General features: G+C 42.1%; 2 protein-coding genes across 6 annotated transcripts; one reads left to right on the forward strand and one right to left on the reverse strand.

Moving 5' to 3' along the window:
• Nucleotides 1-325: 325 nt before the first annotated feature.
• rnf215 (ring finger protein 215) lies at nt 326-9,267 on the forward strand. Of its 2 annotated transcripts, XM_046346641.1 has the most exons (10): nt 329-721; nt 996-1,157; nt 2,462-2,533; nt 2,794-2,879; nt 3,240-3,294; nt 3,451-3,555; nt 3,795-3,911; nt 4,081-4,218; nt 5,753-5,855; nt 6,051-9,096. In XM_046346641.1, the coding sequence occupies exons 1-10, from the start codon at nt 485-487 to the stop codon at nt 6,071-6,073; spliced, it is 1,098 nt and encodes a 365-aa protein (XP_046202597.1). In that variant the 5' UTR covers nt 329-484; the 3' UTR covers nt 6,074-9,096. The 2 variants fall into 2 exon arrangements, with proteins under 2 accessions (XP_046202598.1, XP_046202597.1); XM_046346642.1 differs by lacking the exon at nt 2,462-2,533 and having other exon boundaries at nt 326-721; nt 6,051-9,267.
• On the reverse strand, nt 7,029-23,055 carry ascc2 (activating signal cointegrator 1 complex subunit 2). 4 transcript variants are annotated; one of them, XM_046346633.1, is made up of 19 exons: nt 22,929-23,055; nt 22,352-22,475; nt 21,860-22,018; nt 21,576-21,749; nt 21,170-21,299; nt 20,990-21,057; nt 20,682-20,795; nt 20,319-20,431; nt 20,014-20,088; nt 17,956-18,060; nt 17,709-17,777; nt 17,414-17,488; nt 16,963-17,203; nt 12,915-13,111; nt 12,593-12,712; nt 12,143-12,370; nt 11,808-11,892; nt 9,233-9,327; nt 7,029-9,112 (listed from the first exon to the last, which is right to left on the reverse strand). In XM_046346633.1, the coding sequence occupies exons 2-19, from the start codon at nt 22,436-22,438 to the stop codon at nt 8,935-8,937; spliced, it is 2,313 nt and encodes a 770-aa protein (XP_046202589.1). In that variant the 5' UTR covers nt 22,439-22,475; nt 22,929-23,055; the 3' UTR covers nt 7,029-8,934. The 4 variants fall into 4 exon arrangements, with proteins under 4 accessions (XP_046202589.1, XP_046202588.1, XP_046202587.1 ...); XM_046346632.1 differs by having other exon boundaries at nt 22,352-22,492; nt 22,936-23,040; XM_046346631.1 differs by having other exon boundaries at nt 22,352-22,492; nt 22,929-23,038.
• Between the last annotated feature and the right edge of the window lie 1,341 nt (nt 23,056-24,396).

Genomic DNA, 24,396 nt, shown 5'->3' on the forward strand with positions numbered 1-24,396 from the left:
AAAAGCGTAAACACGAGAGGACACGCCCATTTAAAGGGCCAGTATCCCAACCTGATCCAGCACATTTCGCAGTGGGTTCATTCAAAAATAACAATAAAACATACCAACACAAGTTGTTTTTATGCAACACAATAAAAACTCGGGTTTGCATCAAAAAAATAAACATTACATTACTACACACCATGCAATATCAGTCCACACCTTGCATTTGGGCATGGAAACAAGCACAATACACCATTTTTGTATTATTGTTATATATTCACTAAAACAAGCATTTTCTCAATTTCCCAGTAGATGGCAGATTTGCAAGCAAACGTCAACTCACATCTCAGCTTCCTGTTCTACAGGAAGTAGTGTTCTTGCTTACATTTTTGGGGTCCAAGCCAAAAAGTACAGTAACTTAGTTGGTTCTGTAAAATAATGGTTGACAGTTGATAAGATTATTTATTTTTATAATATTTTTATTTTACGCGTTTCTTCGGCCATGTCTGCAAGCTGCTGCTATTTTACCGTGGTGTTTCTGGTCTCGGCTCCTTCGTTCTTGTCGTGTCTGCTAGTTACGGGCGCTCAGGTCGCCTTGGTCGAGGTTCTGATGAGAGAACGTCCAGATGTCAGCACCGTTCTACAAGGCGAAGTGCTCGAAGCGAACTGGGAAAGCAGCAGCGTACCCGACAAACACAATCAACAACAAGAGAATGATCTCGAAGGGGACCTCATATTAGTGAGTGATGTTACAGCTAGCTAGGCTCTGCTATGTAAAACCACTGGATTTGTGTGTGCAACATGATATGGATATAAACATTAGTTACTGAGAAAATAACATATACAGTGCATATATACAGTACTCTATATTGTCTAGCAATAGCTTAAAATGTGTTATTTTCACCATTGCATGTTGAATCATCAAGCATGCAATGTCTGCATAGGATACGTCTATGATATTACCCAGTAACAATCATATAACGACCCCAGTGTTTCCAATTGCCATTGTTCAGGTGCAGGATGAGGAGCCGCAGGTGAGCCAGGATAAAGGTGGGGGTGTCCAAGCCAAAGACCAGGAGCCCTGGATAGGTGTGGTGCCTGTCAAAGTGGAGGAGAGCAAAGCTTCCACTGCTGGGAACAGCCAGGAATCCTTTGCTGCTGCCGTTGTCAATAAAGTGAGTTCAGGGAGGAAACAAGACAAAAAAAAGACCATGATTTTGGGGATTTTCGCAAAATGTAATCCATAGAATGATTCTTTGAAGGAAGGATTGTTGACATATATTTGACATTTGTATCTAAAAGCATAATTGAAAAATAATTTATCAAAGTTTCTGGCATTACCTAGGCTTCCTTTAAGACTCCATGATCTGTAGGTGCTACAAAGCAACATTATATTTCATATTAAGCTTTACTCTTGTTCTGTAATATGAGTAGTATTTTGATTTAAATACAATTTTTGTACATTCATTTATTAATAAAATGTAAACATGAATATTGAAAATATAAAATTTTGAGTTGGTAACTTAAAAAATATATACATTGTTGAACATAATATGCTCAGTGTTTCCCAACCAGTGGTACTATGACCCCTGGGTGTACTTGGTCTATCTCTAGGGGGTACTTGAGAAGACTTATGAGACCATAGGCCTACTGGTAAATTGTTTAAAAATCATTCTTTAACCCGTCTCCTCCCCTTCATCTACACTGATTGAAGTGGATTTAGCGAGTGTCATCAATAAGGGATCATACAGTAGCTTTCACCTGGTCAGTCTGTCATGGAAAGAGCAGGTGTTCTTAATGTTTTGTATACTTGGTGTACATCAACATTCCTTCCTCCAAAGGATGATTTTATGGATTCAATTTAGTGATAATCCCCAAAATATTTTGTTTGGCCTGGTTTTGTGAGGAATCACTCACATGGGCATGGGAAGAACAGTCAGTCTACTGTTTTGTTGAATAATTTGTATATTTGGTGAAATAAGTATTGTGACACACAACAAACTATACCGTGATTAGTGAGAGATGAATAACTGTCTGAATGTTATATCTGTTCTTCAGCACCACAGAGTTTCACCTATGGTTGCAAAGGGAGGGTATATTAAAGGAAATTTACCAGGGAACTACCAGATTTTTTTTAAATCCAGGATTTTATCATTGTAATCTATCACATGACATTTAATGGGCCTTTTGGGTACTTTGTACAGGTGTCTGTAATTATCTCTGGCCCTCTGTGTGGTCTTATCACATGTTAATATGAAATTATTAAACAAAGATGATTTTCAAATTTAAAAAATAGAATGGCAATACTGTAAAATGTTAACCTAAATATACATCTTTAACTTAGTGAATAGTGTTTAGTAGGAGGGTTTCCGCATGAAATATGATTTATATATTTTTTACACACTTTTAACACATGCAAATATATCAGTGTGGGTAAAGTAAGTCTGAAGTAAGTATAACCACTATCTCTCTTTGTTAGATGAAACGAGCCTTGGTCCTGGGGGCTTCTGCACTCATCATCCTAGCCCTCAATCAGAACACTATCAGAGAGGTAAAAGTCATTTTCTTACACACTGGCTGTGTTAGTGCTGGGCTGGAGCAAAAGCCTGCACACCCTGTAGCTCTCCTGGACCAGGGTTGGTAACCACCACTATAGAGCATAACACCAATGTTGCTCTATAATTGTCAGCTGTTAGAGTAACCACTCCTCTACTACTGCTTTACAGTATAACTCCCATAGAGATAGAGATAGATAGAACAATGATATATGGTCTATGATAACTACTATTCTCTCCTGTATTCTCTTTCTAGATGGATCTGTCCCAAGTCCTCTCTAAGCCAGTCATTGTGATCCAGACATCAGAAAATGTTACCAAGCTTATCGGAGCACTCCTCAGGTACCACAGTGATGGAAAACTAAACAATACTAGTCTACACAAGGATCCCTCTCTGTGTATATATTTCACTAGTCAAGTCAGTTAAGAACAATTTCTTATTTACAATGACGGCCTACACCGGGCCAAACCCGGACGACGATGGGCCAATTGTGCGCCGCCCTATGGGACTCCCAATCACGGCCAGTTGTTATTCAGCCTGGAATCGAACCAGGATGTCTGTAGTGACGCCTCTAGCACTGAGATGCGGTGCCTTAGACCGCTGCGCCACTCGGGAGTATAGCTTTGATTGTATGAATATACTATAGCATATTGACTAATATAGAGACACTGAGTGAGTTAACTCTATGGTTTATTTCATAGGGGCCTTCATGCTACTGTGAAAATCACATACAAGACTATTCTACAGGACAACTTGGTAAGATCATATTTTGTGCCATAAACTTTATCACCTGAGAGAACAGCAAAATAGTCAGTGGACATTTCCAGTTTTCTATGCATTGTATCACTCTACTGTCCAGCTCATGTTATTACTTTGGATGTGTGTAAAACCTCCTCTCCGGTGGTATTGTAGGGGGCCACCCTGACGTTGTGGTCCACGTGCGGTCTCTCCAGAGGCGGTCTGTATGGAGAGTGGCAGGGGGTCATCTGCACCGGAGAGACCAACTCGCAGGTCCAGGTGTGAACACCATGGCATACATACAGATGAATAGGGACAACAAAATAAATAATAAATGACATTGCAACCAAAAATAATCTGAATTTTACTCTACAACTCCTCACAGGCTAGATCTAACAAATCACTGATCCGTGCAACTCATTGCTTTTTCCTATATCTCTGTTGTGTGACAAACGTAAACAAATGATTTAGAGGTAGGTTAACATTCGTGCTCGGTCCTGTTATGTGTTGTCCTCCAGAAGTACCTGCATCAGCTGTGGAACACAGTCCTACTGGTGGCTCTGATCCTCTGTACAGGGGTCATAGTTCAGGCTCGATGGCAGTACCAGGACAACCAACTCAATGACGACCTGGAGGTAGAGTTGAACCATTTTCCTCTTTTAATCATTCAGCAATTAGCAGACACACTAATCTAGAACAAATTTAAGTAAATAGACACTGAACGACAGTATTTCAATGAGATGCTTTAAAATTAACAATGTAGAAACATCCACCATAATATTCATGACTTAACCATTCCTACAGTTACCAAAACAGGACATCCTGAAGAGACTGTCTTCCCTGAAGACCAGGATGTACCGGCAGCCCAAACCGTGGTGTGACCCAGCGCAGCTAGAGACAGACAACTGTGCTGTCTGTCTGGAACAGTTCAACAACAACCAGGTCAGACTGACTGACTCCTGAAGGTTATACTACAAAGCAAAGCTCAAAGAGTTAACCAGCTAACTTGTCTAAATATTCTTAAATAGCATTGTTGTTTTTTTACTGCTAAGCTTGACTTGGGCATGGTCAAATTGACTCGGCAACAAAAAACTCATATATAAGATTATCTTAACACTAGAACAGATGGGCCTCGAGGGACCCCACCTTTCAAGTTAATGAGCAGTCATTTTTACTGCAACATTCTAACAGTGTAATTAATAAATTTCATATATACTATCGCAAAAATAATAATTTGGTTGTGTTTATGAAGGTCTTAGGTAACATTAGATTACCATTTTATTAAAATGTAAAATAATAAAGTTGCATTTTCATTATTTTGTTACTGTAGGCTATATGTAAAAACAAAAAAACACAAATTCAAGTGTAAAATCAATTTTATTCGTGGAGTGCCTTAGTTACAACTATGAAACGGAAAGCTTGTTGGAATGCGGTAACAGCTTATTTTTATTACGTCAAAATAAAATAAATACCCCAACGTCCAAGACTCACGGTCAGCAAGACGCACAGTCAGTATCCTAAACATCATTATAAGAGCGGTGTTCTTGATAAATAGCGAAAGTTGGCACAAAAGCAATAATTGCATTATAATTAATGTGTCGATATGACAGCAGTCAAAAATAGTCAATTGTCAGCTGGTGAGTGTGTTGCCTATGCTGTTTTTTTTGCTTGAGATGTAGGGCCTGCTCTTTGTGATGACATTTTGTGCTGATAATCGCCCCATAGCATTGTCACCTGCTTGTTCTATCCAAGCGGTGCTGTCCCTTCCTCTCTCCTGTCTCACCATTTTAATTTGTTGGTGGCGCGGGCACCTGCTCAGTGCGCACCGGTCTGGCTTTTTTGCACTTAGGCCTTGGAGGTTTAGGCTGAGGCTCAGAATCAGGAAGAATAATCATCAGAGATGTCATTTCTGTGTCGATTTCATTCAGATTGTAGTGACGCTGTAGTAACGCTAACGCAGCATGTGCATCTATTCATCTTGGTCTTCTTGCCATTGTAAAATGTGCACGCCCTCACTGTGTACTCCAAATAGGCCAGAGTAGACTGATAAGACTGTTTGGATTCGATGGACTGATATAGTGTATGTATCATTTTTACATTTTTGTTTGTGATATTAAGATTCTAACAGCGACGGTGTGTTTTAAAGACTTATTTAGGAAAAGTCAAAGATGAAGGGGGGCATATTTAAAAAATATATTAGCAGTCCAAATTACTGCTTTAGTGATTCCAGCATTAATGAACCAGAAAATCAAGTTATTTCAGGCTCTTTTTAAAATATTTTTTAGCTGCCGTTAACACGTTGATCCTGCTTTGTAGTATCCTCCTCTGGAACTACTCAGAAACACACACAAACATGTAATATGTTACATAGAAAGTAAGATGTATAACACATAGAAATTCTGTAAATTCTACTTTTAGACACAAGAGTGTTAGTAGTATGCGAACTCACCTGGTGGTGTGTGACTGTGTGTTGCAGTGTCTTCGCGTGCTGCCCTGCCTCCATGAGTTCCACAGGGACTGTGTGGATCCGTGGTTGCTCCTGCAGCACACCTGTCCTCTGTGTAAACGCAGCATACTCAGTAAGTTATAGACCTGCCCCCTGTGTAAACACAGCATACTTAGTCAGATCTCTACTTGCCTGTACACTTAAGTGCAACTTTATTTGCCATATGGAATCAACACATTTGAAATCTAATGTAGCGTTGGTGATTGTATTTGGTACCCGGGTTAATCAGCTATTCCCTTTGACTGTCATCTTTCCCTTCCATCCACAGGTAACCTCTGTAGAGACAGCTAATGGTAGCCTTGGCCCAACTCCTCACCCCACTGACCAGGGACCAGTTTTTAAAAACTTTTAATCTGTATCAGAATTTCGATTCTGTAATCCCCATTTTTGCTATCCAGTTTCAGATCAATCTGGCTGTTTTTGAGCCAGTTTTCAGAAAAAAATCAGGATCATTCTGATCCAGATAACACAATATCAAGATCACAGAATTTGGATTTTCAGTGTTTTGAACAGGCCTAAATCTTGCCATCTACTGGACAAATTGTGGTACCACTTCTACACTGTCATAGGATAACAGAGATGAGTGAACTACATGAATGGGGGATCAAGATAATCCCAGTTTTTGGCATCAAAACTATCCTAATCAGTATCTTTTAGAGTTTTGGCATGATTTAAAAAATGACATGATTAAAGGTCAGATTGGATTACCAAATCCTTATCCGGGGGATCATAATCACATTTTTCAGTTACACTTTTGTAATAATTTTGAATCCTGTCCGATTCCAGAATCCGATCAGATAACTTCTGAAAAGCTGGGCCCAGAACATTGGGATCTTGAAGTCTTGTAGTCTGTCGTGACTTGTTTTCAGTAGCAGTTCCAGACCTCACCTCTTCCTCCTGCACTGGATTGTGGTCAGGGGAGCTCCTCCCAGCAGCTGGCCTTCTTATTGGACAATGTTGACCTCTGACCTTTTGTGGACAGCCAATCCTGAAGCAGCTTCACTTATGTGGTACTGTAAAACAAATGTTACCGTACTGGTGTTGAAACAAACAGTACTTTCGTCCTGGGATAACATACTGTACAATGACGTTACTCTATTCTCCCACCCACCTCTCTCTCGTTGTATGTGTGATAGAGTACTGGTGCCTCATGGTGAAAGTGTCTATACATGTGGAGAATTCTAGGACATTCTAATGTTCTGTGAATCTGGTGGAATTCCATGTATGTTCTTTACAGAGAAATGAATGAAGTCCAAGGCATTTTAATGTAAAAAAAATAAGATATAGCTAGGTATATTTGCATGGATGTTAAATGCAATATGGTACAAAGCATGGATAACAGTGTGTTGCTAACTGGCCTCAAAACGCATCTGGTCATGTGGGGCCCATATTCCACCATATCACAGGGTCAGTATAATCTCAAAAGTTAATTTAAATTTGTGTAGATGGACTAATTTCATCCAGACGATTATTGTGTACTCTGAGTCCAATTTCAAAGTTTGTTAATTCTGAATTAATATGAATAAGGGCAGGGATTAATTATGTAGGGGTAACAATTAAATTGTTACCCCTACATTTGTTAAACTCTGTAGAGAGACTGCTCTGTGAGGTAAATACCAGATAACCAGAGTAGCTGTACAGAGACAGACACAGCATGTTACAAACACAGCCGCACTTAAGAGTGTACTACTTGACAGTACTTATGTTATATTAATCCTTTGTAGTCCTTAAATTATTTTATTATAAACCAGTGACCTTGTAGAACTGAAACAGACTTGACCGTGTATAGTATGGAAAGGTCAAATGGAGTCAACTTGTATCAACCACTTTCACTCAACCACATCCCACAGGCTGTCATTGTAAATAAGAATTGTTCTTAACTGACTTGCCTAGTTAAATAAAAGGTTAAATTAAATGTAAAAAAATCTAGCAACACCTAGAGTATTCACATCAGCTAATCACTAGAGAAATATAGCTGCAGTTTCCATCTTTCACCATCCTATGGTATTATGTTGCCACTAGAACATTTTAAAGTCAACACCCAGTTCCCACAGAAATACTCCATTGGAAAAGCTCTAACCACAGTATTAAATGTATTTATTATTTTGTTTGTTTTGAAAGAGAACTTCAAAAAGCTAATTGTATTTTTTTTTGTACAAAAATGCTCTTATAGATCTTTCTATAGGATTCTCTTGTTATAAAGTAGTTGTGCATGGAGAGTCAGAAGCCTCTAGAAGCTGTTCGATGTCTGTCTGAGGGACATTTGGCCTCTTAGGCTGCACTTCTAAACACACACACACACACACACACACACACACACACACACACACACACACACACACACACACACACACACACACACACACGACTGTTGTTATAGCAGCTCACTTTTTGGGTTGAGGCTGAACCATGGTGAGTGGGGGGATTGGCTGGGTGAGGAGATATTAACTACCACAGACACTCACTTCTTTCAGACATTGCACACACACGCTGCCACCCCTGGTCCTGGCCTGCCTGTCATTTTGATGTCTAGTCCTGTATTTAACTGACATTCATTGTTCTTCTAGATCCAGCAGACAGTGGTTTCAGTCTGACAGTCAGGCCGGTCGCACTGGTTCTCTCGTCCTATTGGAGTCTCCTCGCTCTCATTTTACTCATATGTTCCTTGTTCATTTGATGACCATGTCAAAGCTAATGATTCCATCACTTCAAATCTTAATAAATGGATTTGTTACATGGCAAAAATAAATCTTGTCATTCAGTCAGCACTTTGGTTTAACTGAATCAATCTACAATATTGGACTAAACAACTGAAACTAAACCATTCAAATGTGTCTCTAAACATTCCACCAACAGGCCACTTGGCAACCAAAGTTCTGTTCTGTTATGGAACTAATCATTGGTGTCCCTTTGCAATAGAAAATGGAAAACTAGAATGTCTTTGCTAAAAGAGAACAGAACAAGGCCTATAAAAATGGCCTGGTCAGTGAATCCCGGTAGAAAGAATCTGACTGATGAGGACTCTGGGAGGGGACATCAATCAGGGCTCATGACCTTTGAGCCCAGATTATCTTTCTCTCTCCTTCCTTTCCACGTCGTCCCGTCTTGTACGCACCGTCCGCTAGGTCAGTTGGTCTCCATGGCAACACCTATCAGGAGGGGATCATTCCTTTGTTCCTCTTGCGGTCGGACATAGCCCTGCGGTTGTGGTTGGCTCCCCTGCTTTTGTGGGCCTCCTTCTTGCGTCGGTCCAGAAGGGTCTCTGTTGACTGGCCCTGGCCTTTAGGTTTACCCACCACGTCTCTCTCTCTGGCAGGCTCCGGACGGTACCTAGGAGGAGGAGAGAGGGATTCAAATGGGAAATGCACACATTTCTCATAAGCTAACCTCAATTTAGAATGTCTTACATTGTAAGACATGTAGCAGAACTTAGTGTGTGTGTCTCCGTACCCCTTCCTGTGTTGCATGGTAGCTCTCCTGGCCTCTGCCCTCTCTCTCAGCAGAGCTGGGTCCTGAACAAACTGGTCTCTCTTCACAGCGTCTTCCTGAGAACACAAACCATGTGAAGGGTTAATGATACAACACATACTAATCCATCTAAACAGCTTAACCTAGATATAAGAATAACACTACAGCATAGCCACTGGTTCAACTTTGTCAAACCTAAAATCATCTGGATATCAAGACATGGTACATAGACAGCCTTAGGTCATCTTGTGGGCAAGATTTTAAACAGCGCCATACAATAAATAGATAACACTTACCATGCCCATATTGTTGATCATAATAAGGCAAGCAGCCGTATAGTTTGAATAATAAAGAACAGGAATCAAGGGTGGTATTTGAAGAAAGTGGTAGGTATTGCTATTAACTTACATCAGAGAAGTCCATAGCGGTTCGTGTGAACCAGCATTGTTCTATACAAGTTGTCAATCCTGAAATGGAGATCGGGGTGCCCTCTCCTGGGGCTGTTGGCCAGTTTTATGATGGTTGTAAATACCTTCCCTTGCCAAGCAGTATGGAGGGAAAGACATTACAATTTTGGCAGGAGAAGGTCCTTTGTTCTACTACCTCCCCCAAATTGGAGAATTAAACAATATTTCAATTTTTGAGAATGTGGAAATGGTCAGTGGAGACTAAAACAAATTCAACATGAGGGTTCTTTTTAATGTTGTGACATCATGAAAGATGGTAGAACCACATAACGGTACCTCTGTCTACACTTCTCAATTATGAGGTGTGCATCTGAATTTGTATAAAATGTATGATTAAGTGTCAGAATACTTTTGAAAAGACAGAAAAAAGATTTGTCTTCTAAATGAGAAAATAGTTTTATAAAAAATAGTTTATGTACGTAGCCTAGGGATGAGAACACCGACAACCTCTGAAGCAATTCTAACAAGATCAATTTAGAACTACTGTACAGGGTACTTCAAGGTATCCATTCTTACCACCAGTACGACCAGGAGCTCTACCTAAGGACATGGTGATCTCTGGTGGCCAAACCAGAGTCATACACCCAACATCTCCGTGACCAAAGGATTGACGTTCAAGGACAGCTCAATCGTAAATATATAAATTGTATTCTCTTTTTTCCACAAATGAACGGCTATCATAGTGCTTAAGATTTTGTATTTTCGTGAGCGAAGCTTCTCAATGTCCAATAGAGTAACTCCTTTGTCCACCCCCCCCCCCCCTCTGAATTCCCCACCGTGTTATAACCAAAATGTCCTGTTTTGATAGTCTTCTAGAGACTATTTACTGTATAATGTTAGTGTGTAATTGTTTAATTAGTTAGTAAATAAATAATTGAGCCAATTTGTGTATCGCTGATTCATCAATAAAGTAGGGTTAGTGCAGACTACAAGGAATTACGACGTTCAGAATGACTGATGAGGTAATAATATATTAATACGTGACTAATCGATAAGCTTTGAAAATATCTGGAAATAGTTAAACATTTTCCCGTGGTGCCCCAACTTCTTAATTAATGTTACACGATTAGTTTAATCAAGTAATAATAATTACACAGAATTTATTTGATATAACAGTCATCACATTGATGAAAAGTCCACGTCACGACAGTGGTCACCTTTGAGTGAAGATCACATTTGCAGTCAAAAAGCAAACCGAGCTCTAACCGCTCAGATTTTTTGAATTTTTTCCCAGTCTGATCTTTTTACTATAATCATGTATTATTATTATTATTTATTTATTTTTAAATTGAGTTCCCAGCACTGAAGTCAGATTTCAGAGTTTCCAGTTGTTTTAGTTTTGGCATTAGTCTCAGCGGAGGAAGGGAGAAAGCAGCATAGGGTCTGCCTTCCACAGTGCCTGCTCTCTCCTTCCTTTCTTCCGGTAAGATTGACGAGAGAGATGCCATCCGGTGGAAGACTGTCCGAAACTTGAAACCGCATCTGCCTCATGCATAAATTCATGTTTTTTCTATGACCAGAGAAATTGAAACTCTCCTCAATATTAAAAAAAAGACATGACGAGCTGCTAATAAATAATAAAAACACAGGGCTAATCGATACACTTGGCTACTCATTCATTGCGGTGCAAGTGGAAGTAGGGATAAGCGTGTTTTATGTTTTGTAATAGTGTTAAATAAAAACAGTGTTGACAGTGCTGAATAAAAACCTAAGACATGAACCAACTCAAAACAAATAGCAGCTCTTTGCTGTGTTCTTTGACAGTCTCTCTGGGCATTGTTTTAAATGTTTGCTGGGGTCGTGGAAGCTGTATGCTTCCAGATCTCCCAGTCCGCCAGGTAGGTGGAGTTTGTCTTTTCAGACAAATTAAATGGTTCAAAATAGGAACACTTTGCCAACCCAGTGCGCAGGGCTTCTGAATCAAGTTCACCTACTACCAACACCACAACACGAATACAAAATGAAGGAGCGCAAGCCTTTATCGCAGGCTTTTCTACAGAAATGTTTGGTGCTCGACTAGGAATGCTTTGAAGATCGACCGGTCGGTGACCACTGTTCTATACAGTACAATCCATTTCTATACAACCTACCTTCTCGTCCTCTTCCTCCTCTATGTTCTCCTCCTGCATCTGTGGTCTGCCTCCCTGCCGTAGGACCTGAGGGATGGTGAACGGCCTGTGGAAGGGAGAGAGAGGATGTGTCAATTAATAAAGAGTATTCATAAAGCCCTTTTTACATAAATGTGGTACAAGAGTTGTCAAAGTGTTTTCATTAACCAGAGCTCGATCTCAAAGGCAAGCAGTAGCACCTTGGCAAGAGGGAAGAAACCTTGAGACTGAGCAACCAAACTCAGATGGGAGGCTCTAGTCTAAATCAGCATAATGACTAGCTAAAATCATAATTAGTAAACAGGTGTGTATGTTACCTGCGGTTGAGCAGGTTGGAGTCTCCGTCCAGATCATTGGCTCCTACTTGGTTGATGTCATATGTGTCATCATACTCATCATCATAATCGTTCAGATTGTCGATGGCTCCTGATTCGCTGGGAGTCACGATGACCTCATCCACCACGGTCTCATAGGTCAGGTAGCGTTCCTTCTGCTCTGCTATGTGCTGCTTGTCATTAAGCAGGTCCCGCACACTTTCTCCTTTCCTGATGGGAAACAACACAGACAGATATACAGAGATTATAGATCACACAAAGATACAGAGGTCAGGCTTTATTGTACAGTTCACTATTGACCTGGTATTTATCTAAGAATTACTTGGGATTTTTTACATTTTGGGTGTGGTTTGGCGTGACAAGACAGGACAGGAAATGGTCTGTGACCGAGTCATCATCTTGGCCACAATTAAATAGTCAATAGTTTCTCACCTCCGGCCCTTCCAGACGCGAGTCATGTCCACCTGGTCTCTGTTGAAGACATCAAACTCATCATCGTCAAACACGTTGGACCTGGTGCTGAGTACAGGAGGAAGCTCCTCCTTTACCGGCCTGGAGAGAGAGGCGAACATCACCATTAATACCTTTTTCAGACTACTCAACCGGTGCTGGCTGTCATTTTCCGTTCACATTGTTATTTCCAGCACAGTTCCCACAACTATGGTGGATGCGTAACCAGGCCAGCGCAGCACGACTCAGCTTGTGTATCTTTGTTTGTCTACACACAGACCAACACACACACCCCTCTCCCTACCTGGGCATGGCTCTATCCAGTTTGTCCAGATCAGGGTGTAGTCTGTCCTCTAGGATGTAGTTAATGACCAATTCAGAGCTATAGTTGTACTGGTGGAGACAGGCCAGTAGAAATCCCTCTCCCAGGTCTGGTAGCAGGTCTCTGATGTGGGTTAACAGAGACTCCAGCTCCCCCGCACTGATCGTACACGCAGCACCCTGGATAACATAACACATATTAGACACGGACACACACTATTACAACAGCATCTACACCGGACTGAATCTACTGTGTATGGTCTCATATAGGATAGGTAAGCTCTCATAATGATTTGGTTATATTTGTGTATTATTTTGCCTGCTAAAATTACAAATCTGGAGGTCATACTTGCAAACATAAGCAACCATTTAAATGTAGTTGCGTATCAGCCAATTAAAATAGTTGATTTACTTGCATGTGACAGAACACTAAATTGTAGCTGGTCCCATCAGATAACATCACACACATTAGCCCTAAACTAGCCACATCAGGTGGCAGTGACTATATCCTGGAACAAGTTCTGCATCAGCCAATTAAAATCGTTGATGTAGTTGGACGAGTTCCAAAAACTTGCTCACGGAAGCGTCCTTAACATACCCACAACAGCATGTCCTGATCATCAAAGCAACTATATTTGACTAACTGGTCAAATTGCGCTCTGTGTAAAGTGCCCAGTCCACATAATCGTTGCAGATTGTGGCATGAGTTCCAATCACACGAGTCCTCACATTTGAAATGTAGATTTACATGCATTGTGTTAGTGTGTTGAAAAGGGACGTAGCCAACAGCTTGAAAATTAAGATTGCATTTATTATTAAGGAGCTCTCTCTTCAGCCTTGCACACAAACACTAATAATCATATAGCATAGGCTTTATTACATGGAGGTGTACACCTAAATGTAGGCCTAAAACATTTTATATGCATTTTTAATCATCTGCTTTGTCACATATGCATTACTTGACTCGAGGAGGATGAGCATTAAAGTGTACAGTAGGATTATACACTCACTGGCCAGTTTATTAGGTACACCACCCAGTTTGAGAAAATGTATCACTCCTACAGGCAGTGAGTCATGTGGCCGTGGCTTGCAATATAAAGCAGGCAGGCATTGAGGCTTTCAGTTACTGTTAGATTTAACGTTAGAATGAGCAAAACGAGTGACTTAATCGACTTTTATGATCGTTGGTGCCAGGCACACCGGATCCAGTATCTCAGAAATGACTGCCCTCCTGGGCTTTTCACGCACGACAGCGTCTAGGGTTTCTGAGAGTGGTGCAACAAACAGCTTGTTGATGAAAGAGGTCGAAAGAGAATGGCAAGAACTGTGCAAGCTAACAAGCGGGCAAATAACGGCGCAGTACAACAGTGGTGTGTAGAACAGCATCTCGGAACGTATAACTCATCGAACCTTGTCACAGATGGGCTACTGTAGCAGGTGACCACACCGGGTTCCACTCCTATCAGCTAAAACCAAGAAGAAGTGGCTTCAGGGGCACGCAATCAACACTGGACAATTGAGAAGTGTAAAAACGTTGCCTGGTCCAGCGAATCCCAGTTCCTGTTGCGTTATGCTGACGGCAGAGTCAGGGTTTGGAGTAAGCAGCATGAGTCCCACCCTGCCTCGTGTCAATGGCACAGGCTGGTGGCGGTGGTGTACCACACAAGCACACCTTTGGGATGTATTGGAAAGCTGAGGCCTAATCACCCAACATTAGTGCCCGACCTCTCCAATGCTCTTGTGGCTGAACCGAAGCAAGCCCCCACAGCAACGTTCCAACATCTAGTAAAAAGCCTGCCCAGAAGAGTGGAGGCTGTTATAGCAGCAAAGGTGGCACCAATGCTATATTAATGCCCATGATTTTGGAATGAGATGTTTGACAAGCAGGTGTCCACATAATTTGATCATGTAGTGTATCTGCTAAATGTATTTCTTGACCAGTTGTCTGGGATGTTCATCACTTGCTGAAATGCTGACTTCTTCCCTTCTCTCACTTCCTTAGCTGCTCTCTCAATAACCTGGTTTTCCATTTCTACATGATGATGTCTGCTCTGTAACAAACATTCATTACATTGCAAAAATACTATGCATAAAATGTAAAAAATGTAGTCATCGGTTCAACTTACCCCAAGGAAAACACATTACTATATTAACCAACAGCTTTCAAGGATGCACTTTGTAAAACTTTTTTTTTTAAATCTTCAATCTACTTTGGTTTAGATATGAGCATCGTGGCAGAATTCACAAATTTTGACTTTGTGAAAATCTGTTTTGTACCTCACTTGATTACCACTTTTTCCCAGGTGGTTTCTTCCTTCACAGATTACATGAAATGACCTTTTTCTAAACATTTGGTCAAATTATGAATTGTATTTCGAGAGAACCGCTTAGAAGCAAAGGTGATAATGGTAGCCTACATGACTGCTATTTGGCAAATGCAAAGAGCCATAGGCTCTTATTTTTTATTTTTTTAACGCTGTATGAGTGGCGCAGCAGTCTAAGGCTCTGCATCTTTGTTCTAGGGGTGTCACTACATACCCTGGTTCGATTCCAGGCTGTATCACACAAAAACTTGACATTTTCTCATATGCTAGGAGCCTAGTCCGCTTCGCTCCACAGGTGGCGAATCGCATCTCTGCATGTCTGGCAGACATATCAGTGTGGATGACGGATCACCACCTCAAGCTGAACTTCGGCAAGACGGAGCTGCTCTTCCTCCCGGGGAAGGACTGCCCGTTCCATGATCTCGCCATCACGGTTGACAACTCCATTGTGTCCTCCTCCCAGAGCGCTAAGAACCTTGGCGTGATCCTGGACAACACCCTGTCGTTCTCAACTAACATCAAGGCGGTGGCCCGTTCCTGTAGGTTCATGCTCTACAACATCCGCAGAGTACGACCCTGCCTCACACAGGAAGCAGCGCAGGTCCTAATCCAGGCACTTGTCATCTCCCGTCTGGATTACTGCAACTCGCTGTTGGCTGGGCTCCCTGCCTGTGCCATTAAACCCCTACAACTCATCCAGAACGCCGCAGCCCGTCTAGTGTTCAACCTTCCCAAGTTCTCTCACGTCACCCCGCTCCTCCGCTCTCTCCACTGGCTTCCAGTTGAAGCTCGCATCCGCTACAAGACCATGGTGCTTGCCTACGGAGCTGTGAGGGGAACGGCACCTCAGTACCTCCAGGCTCTGATCAGGCCCTACACCCAAATAAGGGCACTGCGTTCATCCACCTCTGGCCTGCTCGCCTCCCTACCACTGAGGAAGTACAGTTCCCGCTCAGCCCAGTCAAAACTGTTCGCTGCTCTGGCTCCCCAATGGTGGAACAAACTCCCTCACGACGCCAGGACAGCGGAGTCAATCACCACCTTCCGGAGACACCTGAAACCCCACCTCTTTAAGGAATACCTAGAATAGGATAAAGTAATCCTTCTCACCCCCCCCCTTAAAATATTTAGATGCACTATTGTAAAGTGGTTGTTCCACTGGATGTCATAAGGTGAATGCACCAATTTGTAAGTCGCTCTGGATAAGAGCGTCTGCTAAATGACTTAAATGTAATGTAAATGTAGTCAAGGATGCGTCAATGCAATATTGGCACAACATTTTGTTATAGACCAACATAACAAAAGTAAACCTTTAATTTGTAGGTTTAAAATATACCCCGTGGTCAGGGTCAACCTATTTTAAGAAATGCCATTGGTTGGCGCATATAAAGTCTAAGATCTTTGATAGGCTGATGAAGAACATGTTCCAAGATATAATCACTGCCACCTGGTGAGGTTAGCATAAAGCTAATATATGCCATGTTATCTGATGGGACCAGCTACAATTTAGCGTTCTGTCACGTGCAAGTAAATCGACTATTTGAATTGGCCGATACGCATTACGAGTCGGAGAGAAACGGTTTAAATTGAAATGGTCACTTATGTTCGCAAGTATGGTCCCATTATTTTGGCGGTTTAACTAACAAACTACAACACAGCTCACCCCACCCCATTTGCACAAACTGGTATCCCCTATTCAGAACTCACGTTGTCTCCTTTATGGGGCATATCCCGCATGGCCTGTGCTCCTCTGGGGGTCTCCCCTCCTTCCCCTGGCTCTCTGATCCCCATCTCTCCCCCCCAGGCCCCTGCCCCAACCTCTACTCCCTGGCCAGTCAGCCCGGCAGAGGAGTGTGTCTGCTGGGGTCTGTCCTGGGTTCTCCTCCGGCCGATGCTGTCCCAGGCATCCTCCACCCCCTGGAGCAGATATGATGTCCTAGTCTCATCTCTGACAGGGAGAGAGGGTTAAGGAAAGACAACAGGCAGTGCTGGAGGAAAGGGTGGTGGAGGTATGTTAATATCACTGCTCTAGGTTGGATGGATGGATACGTTTCTTCCAATGAGGGGGATGTGTATGTTTCTAAGACTGAGTGGCTGACTGGTGGACTCATTGAGGAACATGCGTCTGAGTGTGTGAGACCATGTGGAGGAAGGATACAGGAGAGGAAAGGCCTGCTGTAGAAGACTTATATCATCAGCTATGGGGAACTGCTCATCGTAGTCTAATAGGAACCTGAGACAGCAACAAGGATGGCATAAACAAACATCCTTTATCTCCTCAATGGACAACTTCCAATTAGTTACACAGCATTCCTAACAGCAGTTATCATACAAAAACTCTATTATTAATTAGGTCAGGGATGCAATGGTCAAAAATATTGATTGAAGACATTTATGGCCCTTCAAAAAGGAAATTCTTCCCATATCAGGATTCAAACAAGTATGCACTGTACCTCTTCTCTGGTAGGAAAGTAGTGAAATGCTGCAGGAGTTCCTCCACAAATGTCTGAATGTTCTCTGAGCTAAAAACAAATGAACAAGAATGTTCAAAGGCTGCAGGAAGGCTATGAGCAAATATGATCACCATACTAAAAGAAAATCTGAATTTTAGGGATCCCCATTCCAGCATGAAGGTTTGGTAGGTGGACAAAGAAAGGATGAAAAAGAGAATAGAAAGAGATAAAGGCATTTTATTCTGACCCCTCTAGTATGGGCTGTAGGCAGGTGTGTTGTAGCAGCAGGTGTGCCATCTCCACCATCCTCCTCCGGGCGTGACACACCCTCCTCCACAGGTCCTCCTGGAGACTGGCAGGGGGCACGGGAGGGGGTCAGTCACTCACACAAGTGCGTACACACACACGGATACAAAAAAGAGGCGCGGTCCATACATGCACAGTACATACACAGAACATCCAGTTGAAGTCAGAAGTTTACATACACCTTAGCCAAATACATTTAAACTCAGTTTTTCACAATTCCTGACATTTAATCCTTGTAAAAAAATCCCTGTGTTAGGCCAGTTAGGCTCACCACTTTATTTTAAGAATGTGAAATGTCAAAATAATAGTAGAGAGAATGATTTATTTCAGCATCACATTCCCAGTGGGTCAGAAGTTTACATACACTCAATGAGTATTTGGTAGCATTGCCTTTAAATTGTTTAACTTGGGTCAAACGTTTTGGGTAGCTTCCCACAATAAATTGGGTGAATTTTGGCACATTCCTCCTGAGAAAGCTAGTGTAACTGAGTCAGGTTTGTAGGCCTACTTTCTTGCACACGCTTTTTCAGTTCTGTCCACAAATGTTCTATGGGATTGAGGTCAGGGCTTTGTGATGGCCACTCCAATACCTTGACTTTGTTGTCCTTAAGCCATTTTACCACAACTTTGGAAGTATGCTTGGGAAGACCCATTTGCGACCACGCTTTAACTTCCTGACTGATGTCGCGTCAATATATCCACATAATTTTGCTTCCTCATGATGCCATCTATTTTGTGAAGTTCACCAGTCCCTCCTGCAGCAAAGCACCCCCACAACATGATGCTGCCACTCCCATGCTTCACGGTTGGGATGGTGTTAGCCGGCTTGCAAGCCTCCCCTTTTTCCTCCAAACATAATGGTCATTATGGCTCAACAGTTCTACTTTTGTATCATCAGACCAGAGGACATTTCTCCAAAAAGTACAATCCTCCAAAAAGTACAATCTTTGTCCCCATGTGCAGTTGCAAACCGTAGTCTGGCTTTTTTATGGTGGTTTTGGAGCAGTGGCTTCTTCCTTGATGAACAGTATGATGGCTACGTGGTCCCATGGTGTTTATACTTGCGTACTATTGTTTGTACAGATGAACGTGGTACCTTCAGGCGTTTGGAAATTGCTTCCAATGATGAACCAAACTTGTGGAGGTCTACCATTATCTTTCTGAAGTCTTGGCTGATTTCTTTTGATTTTGCCATGATGTCAAGCAAAGAGGCACTGAGTTTGAAGGTAAGCCTTGAAATACATCCACAGGTACACCTCCAGTTGACTCAAATGACATCAAGTAGCCTATCAGAAGCTTCTAAAGCCATTACATCATTTTCTGGAATGTTCCAAGCCATTTAAAGGCACAGTCAACTTAGTGTATGTAAACTTCTGACCCACTGGAATTGTGATACAGTTAAATAATCTGTCTATAAACAATTGTTGGAAAAATGACTTGTGTCATGCAAAGTAGATGTTGCCTACTTGCCAAAACTATAGTTTGCTAACAAGAAATTTGTGGAGTGGTTGAAAAACGAGTTTTAATGACTCCAACCTAAGTGTATGTAAACCATGCACAGTACCCCCACACACATACATGATTAATCAGGTTGTAATACACTATTAAAAATGGTATATACAGCCATGTGTGCATTGTCTTTATAAGCCAGAATGTTTAATAAAATTACATTTAAACTTGATCTACCGGTTGTCGGTGCATTTTGTCCTTCTGCTGCTTGAAAACTGAGACAAAATATCCACAGAATAGTGTTATTCAGACGACTTCCAGTATATTCAGACTTTCAAAAAGTTTGGTAAACAACACTTTCCTGTGGATACTCCATCTCCACCCCCTACCGCCAAAAGAACCAACCGGGAAAGTAACCTCAAATATAATTTTATTTGTAGAGACTAAGTCTTTTTTTTACAGCAACTTCTTTCAGATTGATATCCATGGGGTAAGCATGGTAACAGTCTGATGTTCAGGCAAAAGCACACGTCTATGAACAGAGACACACCTGTCGTCGTCAAAGTTTCTTTTCCTCACAGCCTTCTCTATGTCAGGCACAGCCACCTCGTAGAATGAGGCTAATCTAAGAAGAATAAGAAGGTAAAAGTTAAAGCAAAAAAAGTGATCAATTCTGACAAATGCAATATTGAAATAAACAAATGTTCCACCGCCGTGGAAACAGTGTAGTTGAATAGTGGTGGTGGGAAACGAGCTAAATACAGATTGTTCTTGGCTGTATAGGTTTATCAAATAAAATAATTCAAACTGTTGAGGAAACTGAGTGGAAGGTGTGTGTTTGAGCGAGCACGCTACCTGTTGAGGAAGCTGTGACAGTGAAAGGTGGAGCAGGCAGCAGGGAAGATGTCCAGGAAGGCCTGGATGGTGGTACAGGTGTCACACAGATACAGCACCAAATCCACTAGGTCCTGGAAGAGGAGGCACAACCAGTCAGAACCAGTCACTCCTGTACTAGGAGAATGTCAACTCATTGAGGAGATGGAAGAGGTTTCACAACCAGTCACAACAATCAGTTAAAACAAACCCATGACTCATTGAAGAGATTTTAATCTTCAGCTGGCATGTTTTAAAGACACCAATATCTGACACGCAGTGGACTTTACTTTATAACTGTGGTCTATCTAGTCGGTCATGCATCAGCAGTATATTTATCATAACCTGTTGACTCATGGTCATGGCGGTGGGTCGGCCGGATGAGCTGAGCTTCAGAGGCTCGATGGCAGTGGCTCCTTCACACTGGAGACCACACTTAGCAAGGATAGTGTCTAACACCTTTGGGAGAGACAAAGGGCAAGTCTGAAATGGCACCCTATTATCTACAAAGTGCAGGCTGAGACGTCTTAAAATGCCGTGACACTAAATTTGAATTGAGGTCAAATTTCAGCGTCACCTAGATTATTTTCAAAGAGCACAAAATGGGAGAAAGCCTTTTGAAATGGAGTGTATTGAATGATTGTGCTTCTTACCTGTAGGACTGAGAGAACAGCCTCATCAAGGTCTCCATAGTAACACGGCTGCTGGGTGAAGATGTTTTCTGGAAGATAAACAAGACATTGATGTCATTAATTGAGAAAAAAAAATCTGTTCTAGATCCATTTGAGCAGGTAAAGTGCTCCACCTGAGAAAGGGCCCATTGCTGAGCTCACCTATCATCTTATGGAGCAGCTGGGCATTTCCTTTCCCAAACAGAACACACAGGTCCAGGATCTTGGGAATGTCGAACAGGAAGTTGTTGTAAATGATCTCTCCGAACACAGTCGGAGTTATAAAGCTCTCCTGAGAGAGAAGAGAAAACAGGAGATAACAGTTATGTTCAGTCAGACAATTATCCTCTCAATACAAGAGTCGGACGGAGAATAATTAATGTTCCAAAAATTCTTTGCCTCTAACAGAGGTTAAATATAACTTGTCTCTAACGCCGTCTAAACATGACCTTTAAATATGAGCCAAGTTATCTGGACGTGCATAAGACAGTTTCTCCATTCAACAACACTACATCATTGCCTTATCAGAAACAGACAGACCCCCAGAATACCTAGAAAGCAGCGGTACCTTGGACTCCTTGTGCGTGGCCATTCTGAGGAAGGTCATAAAGACGGCTCGGTGGATGCAGCGCTGCATGTCAGCAACGGCCGGGGAGGAGGGCAAGGAGGAGGGGTCTAATCCCCGAGGGGAGTGGCGTAGGTAGGAATCCAGACACTTCTGCAATGACTCATCAAATACCACCTGGGGGAAGGGGGGTTTAATAATGGACACAATGGGTTTAGATTATTTTTGGTTAGGTCAAAACCTCCCGTCTCCACATCATATGGTGTATGACAGCCACAGTGACTGACCTGGCACCAGAACTTGTCATGTCGCAGGGCCAGCAGCCAGTCCAGGTCCTCAGTGATGAACTTGCCATGCTCCAGGTACTCCTCCACCTGAGCAGGGGAGCTGTCCTCGGGAGGGGGCTTATAAGTCACAAAACACCGCTCCTCCTTCCTGTCTGGATGCTGCCATGGCAACACAAGGACAGTGGGCAATGGTTCAGGGACATCAGACATTGGCAAACACACTGATATATAGCTTAACTTCTACAGTTGAGGGAAACATATACTAGAGTGGGGATATGATGAGAAAACAACTAGGACAGTAAAATAGGTCTGATGAACTGGCACATAACCAAAGGGAATTTACAGACTTCGATGATAGCTTACAGTAGCAAACTCTAACTAATGCAGATAACATACCACAACGCAGTTCGTTTGTGATGTGACAACCACAGCTATGGACATGATGTACACGAGGAAGCAGTGTCAGATGGTTTTTAATGTTGGCTGTCTTACCAGGGCTGGCAGGGTGCGCTCCTTTCCCAGAGGCCCAGTAGCCTCTGTCACCTGTTGCTCATCAAGAGGTATCATTGCACACGCCATCGTTTCTCTTCACTCTTTCAAGTTCAAGTTGATTCTTCTAATAGAGAGAACTTACTGTATGCAATGGATAGAACACACATCCAACTAGTTAGCTAACCTACCTGCTAGTTAAATTAGACGACTCCCAGTTTAGGCAACAGCTGGGTTAAATCAAAATCGATTAAGCTAACTAAGCTAGGTACAACCGTTAAGTATGAGTCATTGATGTTACCTAACTAGGCAACACCGGTGTGTAGTTTGCCGATTACAGAATGTGCATTAATAATTTAGGAAGTGGCTACAACAAATCAACGTGGCACCGGCAAAGAAATACGTAACTAGCCAGCTAATTGCAGACAGTTAGCTAGCATGAGCTTCTCAGCTTGCCAATCAGACAGCTGAGCCACACAAGTGCTGGCAAGGAAGCTTAACCACAACGCGTTAGTTAAACTAATCGAATTATGTTAGCTATTTTATCATCATATGTAATTGTCAATAACGATAAACTCACCTCTTACTTTATATAATGTTTGGCTCTTTCAAGCCATTACGAGCCTAGCCACTGTTCTGTTTCGCGAATGAGGCGAGCCGGAAGTGCCCAAGCACTTTTACATTGCACATTGCGCACGCGCAGCTCAATGTCCGTTTGGGTGACGTAAATGATGGACACCCTGGGAGGGATAGCAGAGAGGAAGAATCTTTGTGCTTGATAGCTAAGTTAGCCATTTATGAGGCCTTCATGGATTCTTCAGAAATATTTCATATGCGAACGTCATGCATAATAAAGGAGGCAAATTATTAACGATGAGTTGTGCAACATTTGTCAAAGCATCCACCCAGCACAGCCAGAAGAGGACTGGCCACCCCTCAGAGCCTGGTTCTTCTCTAGGTTTCTTCATAGGTTCCTTCCTTTCCAGGGAGTCTTTCCTAGCCACCGTACTTCTACACCTGCATTGCTTTCTGTTTGGGGTTTTAGACTGGGTTTCTGTACAGCACTTTGAGATATCAGCTGATGTAAAGAAGGGTTATATAAATACATTTGATTTGATTTGTTGGGTCATTGTCCTGTTGAAAAACAAATGATCGCCCCATTAAGCGCAAACCAGATGGGATGGCGTATCGCAGCAGAATGCTGTCGTAGGCATGCTGGTTAAGTGTGCCTTGAATTCTAAATAAATCATTGACAGTGTCACCAGCAAAGCACCCCACACCATCGCACCTCCTCCACACGTGGAGATCATCCGTTCACCTACTCTGCGTCATACAAAGAGACGGCGGTTGGAACCAAAAAATCTCACATTTGGACTCATCAGATCAAAGCACAAATTCCCACCTGTCTAATGTACATTGCTCGTGTTTCTTGGCCCAAGCTAGTCTCTTCTTATTGCTGGTGTCTTATAGTAGTGGTTTCTTTGCAACATTTCGACAATGAAGGCCTGATTCAAGTGGTCTCCTCTGAACAGTTGATGTTGAGATGTGTCTGTTACGTAAACTCTGTGAAACATTTATTTGGGCTGCAATTTCTGAGGCTGGTAAACACCAATTAATTCATCCTCTGCAGCAGAGGTAACTCTGGGTCTTCCCTTCCTGTGGAGGTCCTCATGAGAGCCAGTTTCATCATAGCGCTTGATGGTTTTTGCGACTGCACTTGAAAAAACTTTCAAAGTTCTTGAATTATTCCGAATTGTCTTATTTGAGCTGTTCTTGCCATAATATGGACTTGGTCTTTTACCAAATAAGGCTTTCTTCTGTATACCACCCCTACCTTGTCACAACACAACAGTTTGCCTCAAACACATTAAGGAAAGAAATTCCACAAATTAACTTTTAACATGGCACACCTGTTAATTTAAATGCATTCCGCATTCATGAAGCTGGTTGAGAGAATGCCAAGAGTGTGCAAAGCTGTCAAGGGAAAGGTTGCTACTTTGAAGAAGCTCAAATATAAAATATATTTTAATTTGTTTAAAACTTTTCTG

Source organism: Oncorhynchus gorbuscha, linkage group LG04 (assembly GCF_021184085.1).
Source record: "Oncorhynchus gorbuscha isolate QuinsamMale2020 ecotype Even-year linkage group LG04, OgorEven_v1.0, whole genome shotgun sequence".
Classification (NCBI taxonomy): domain Eukaryota; kingdom Metazoa; phylum Chordata; class Actinopteri; order Salmoniformes; family Salmonidae; genus Oncorhynchus; species Oncorhynchus gorbuscha.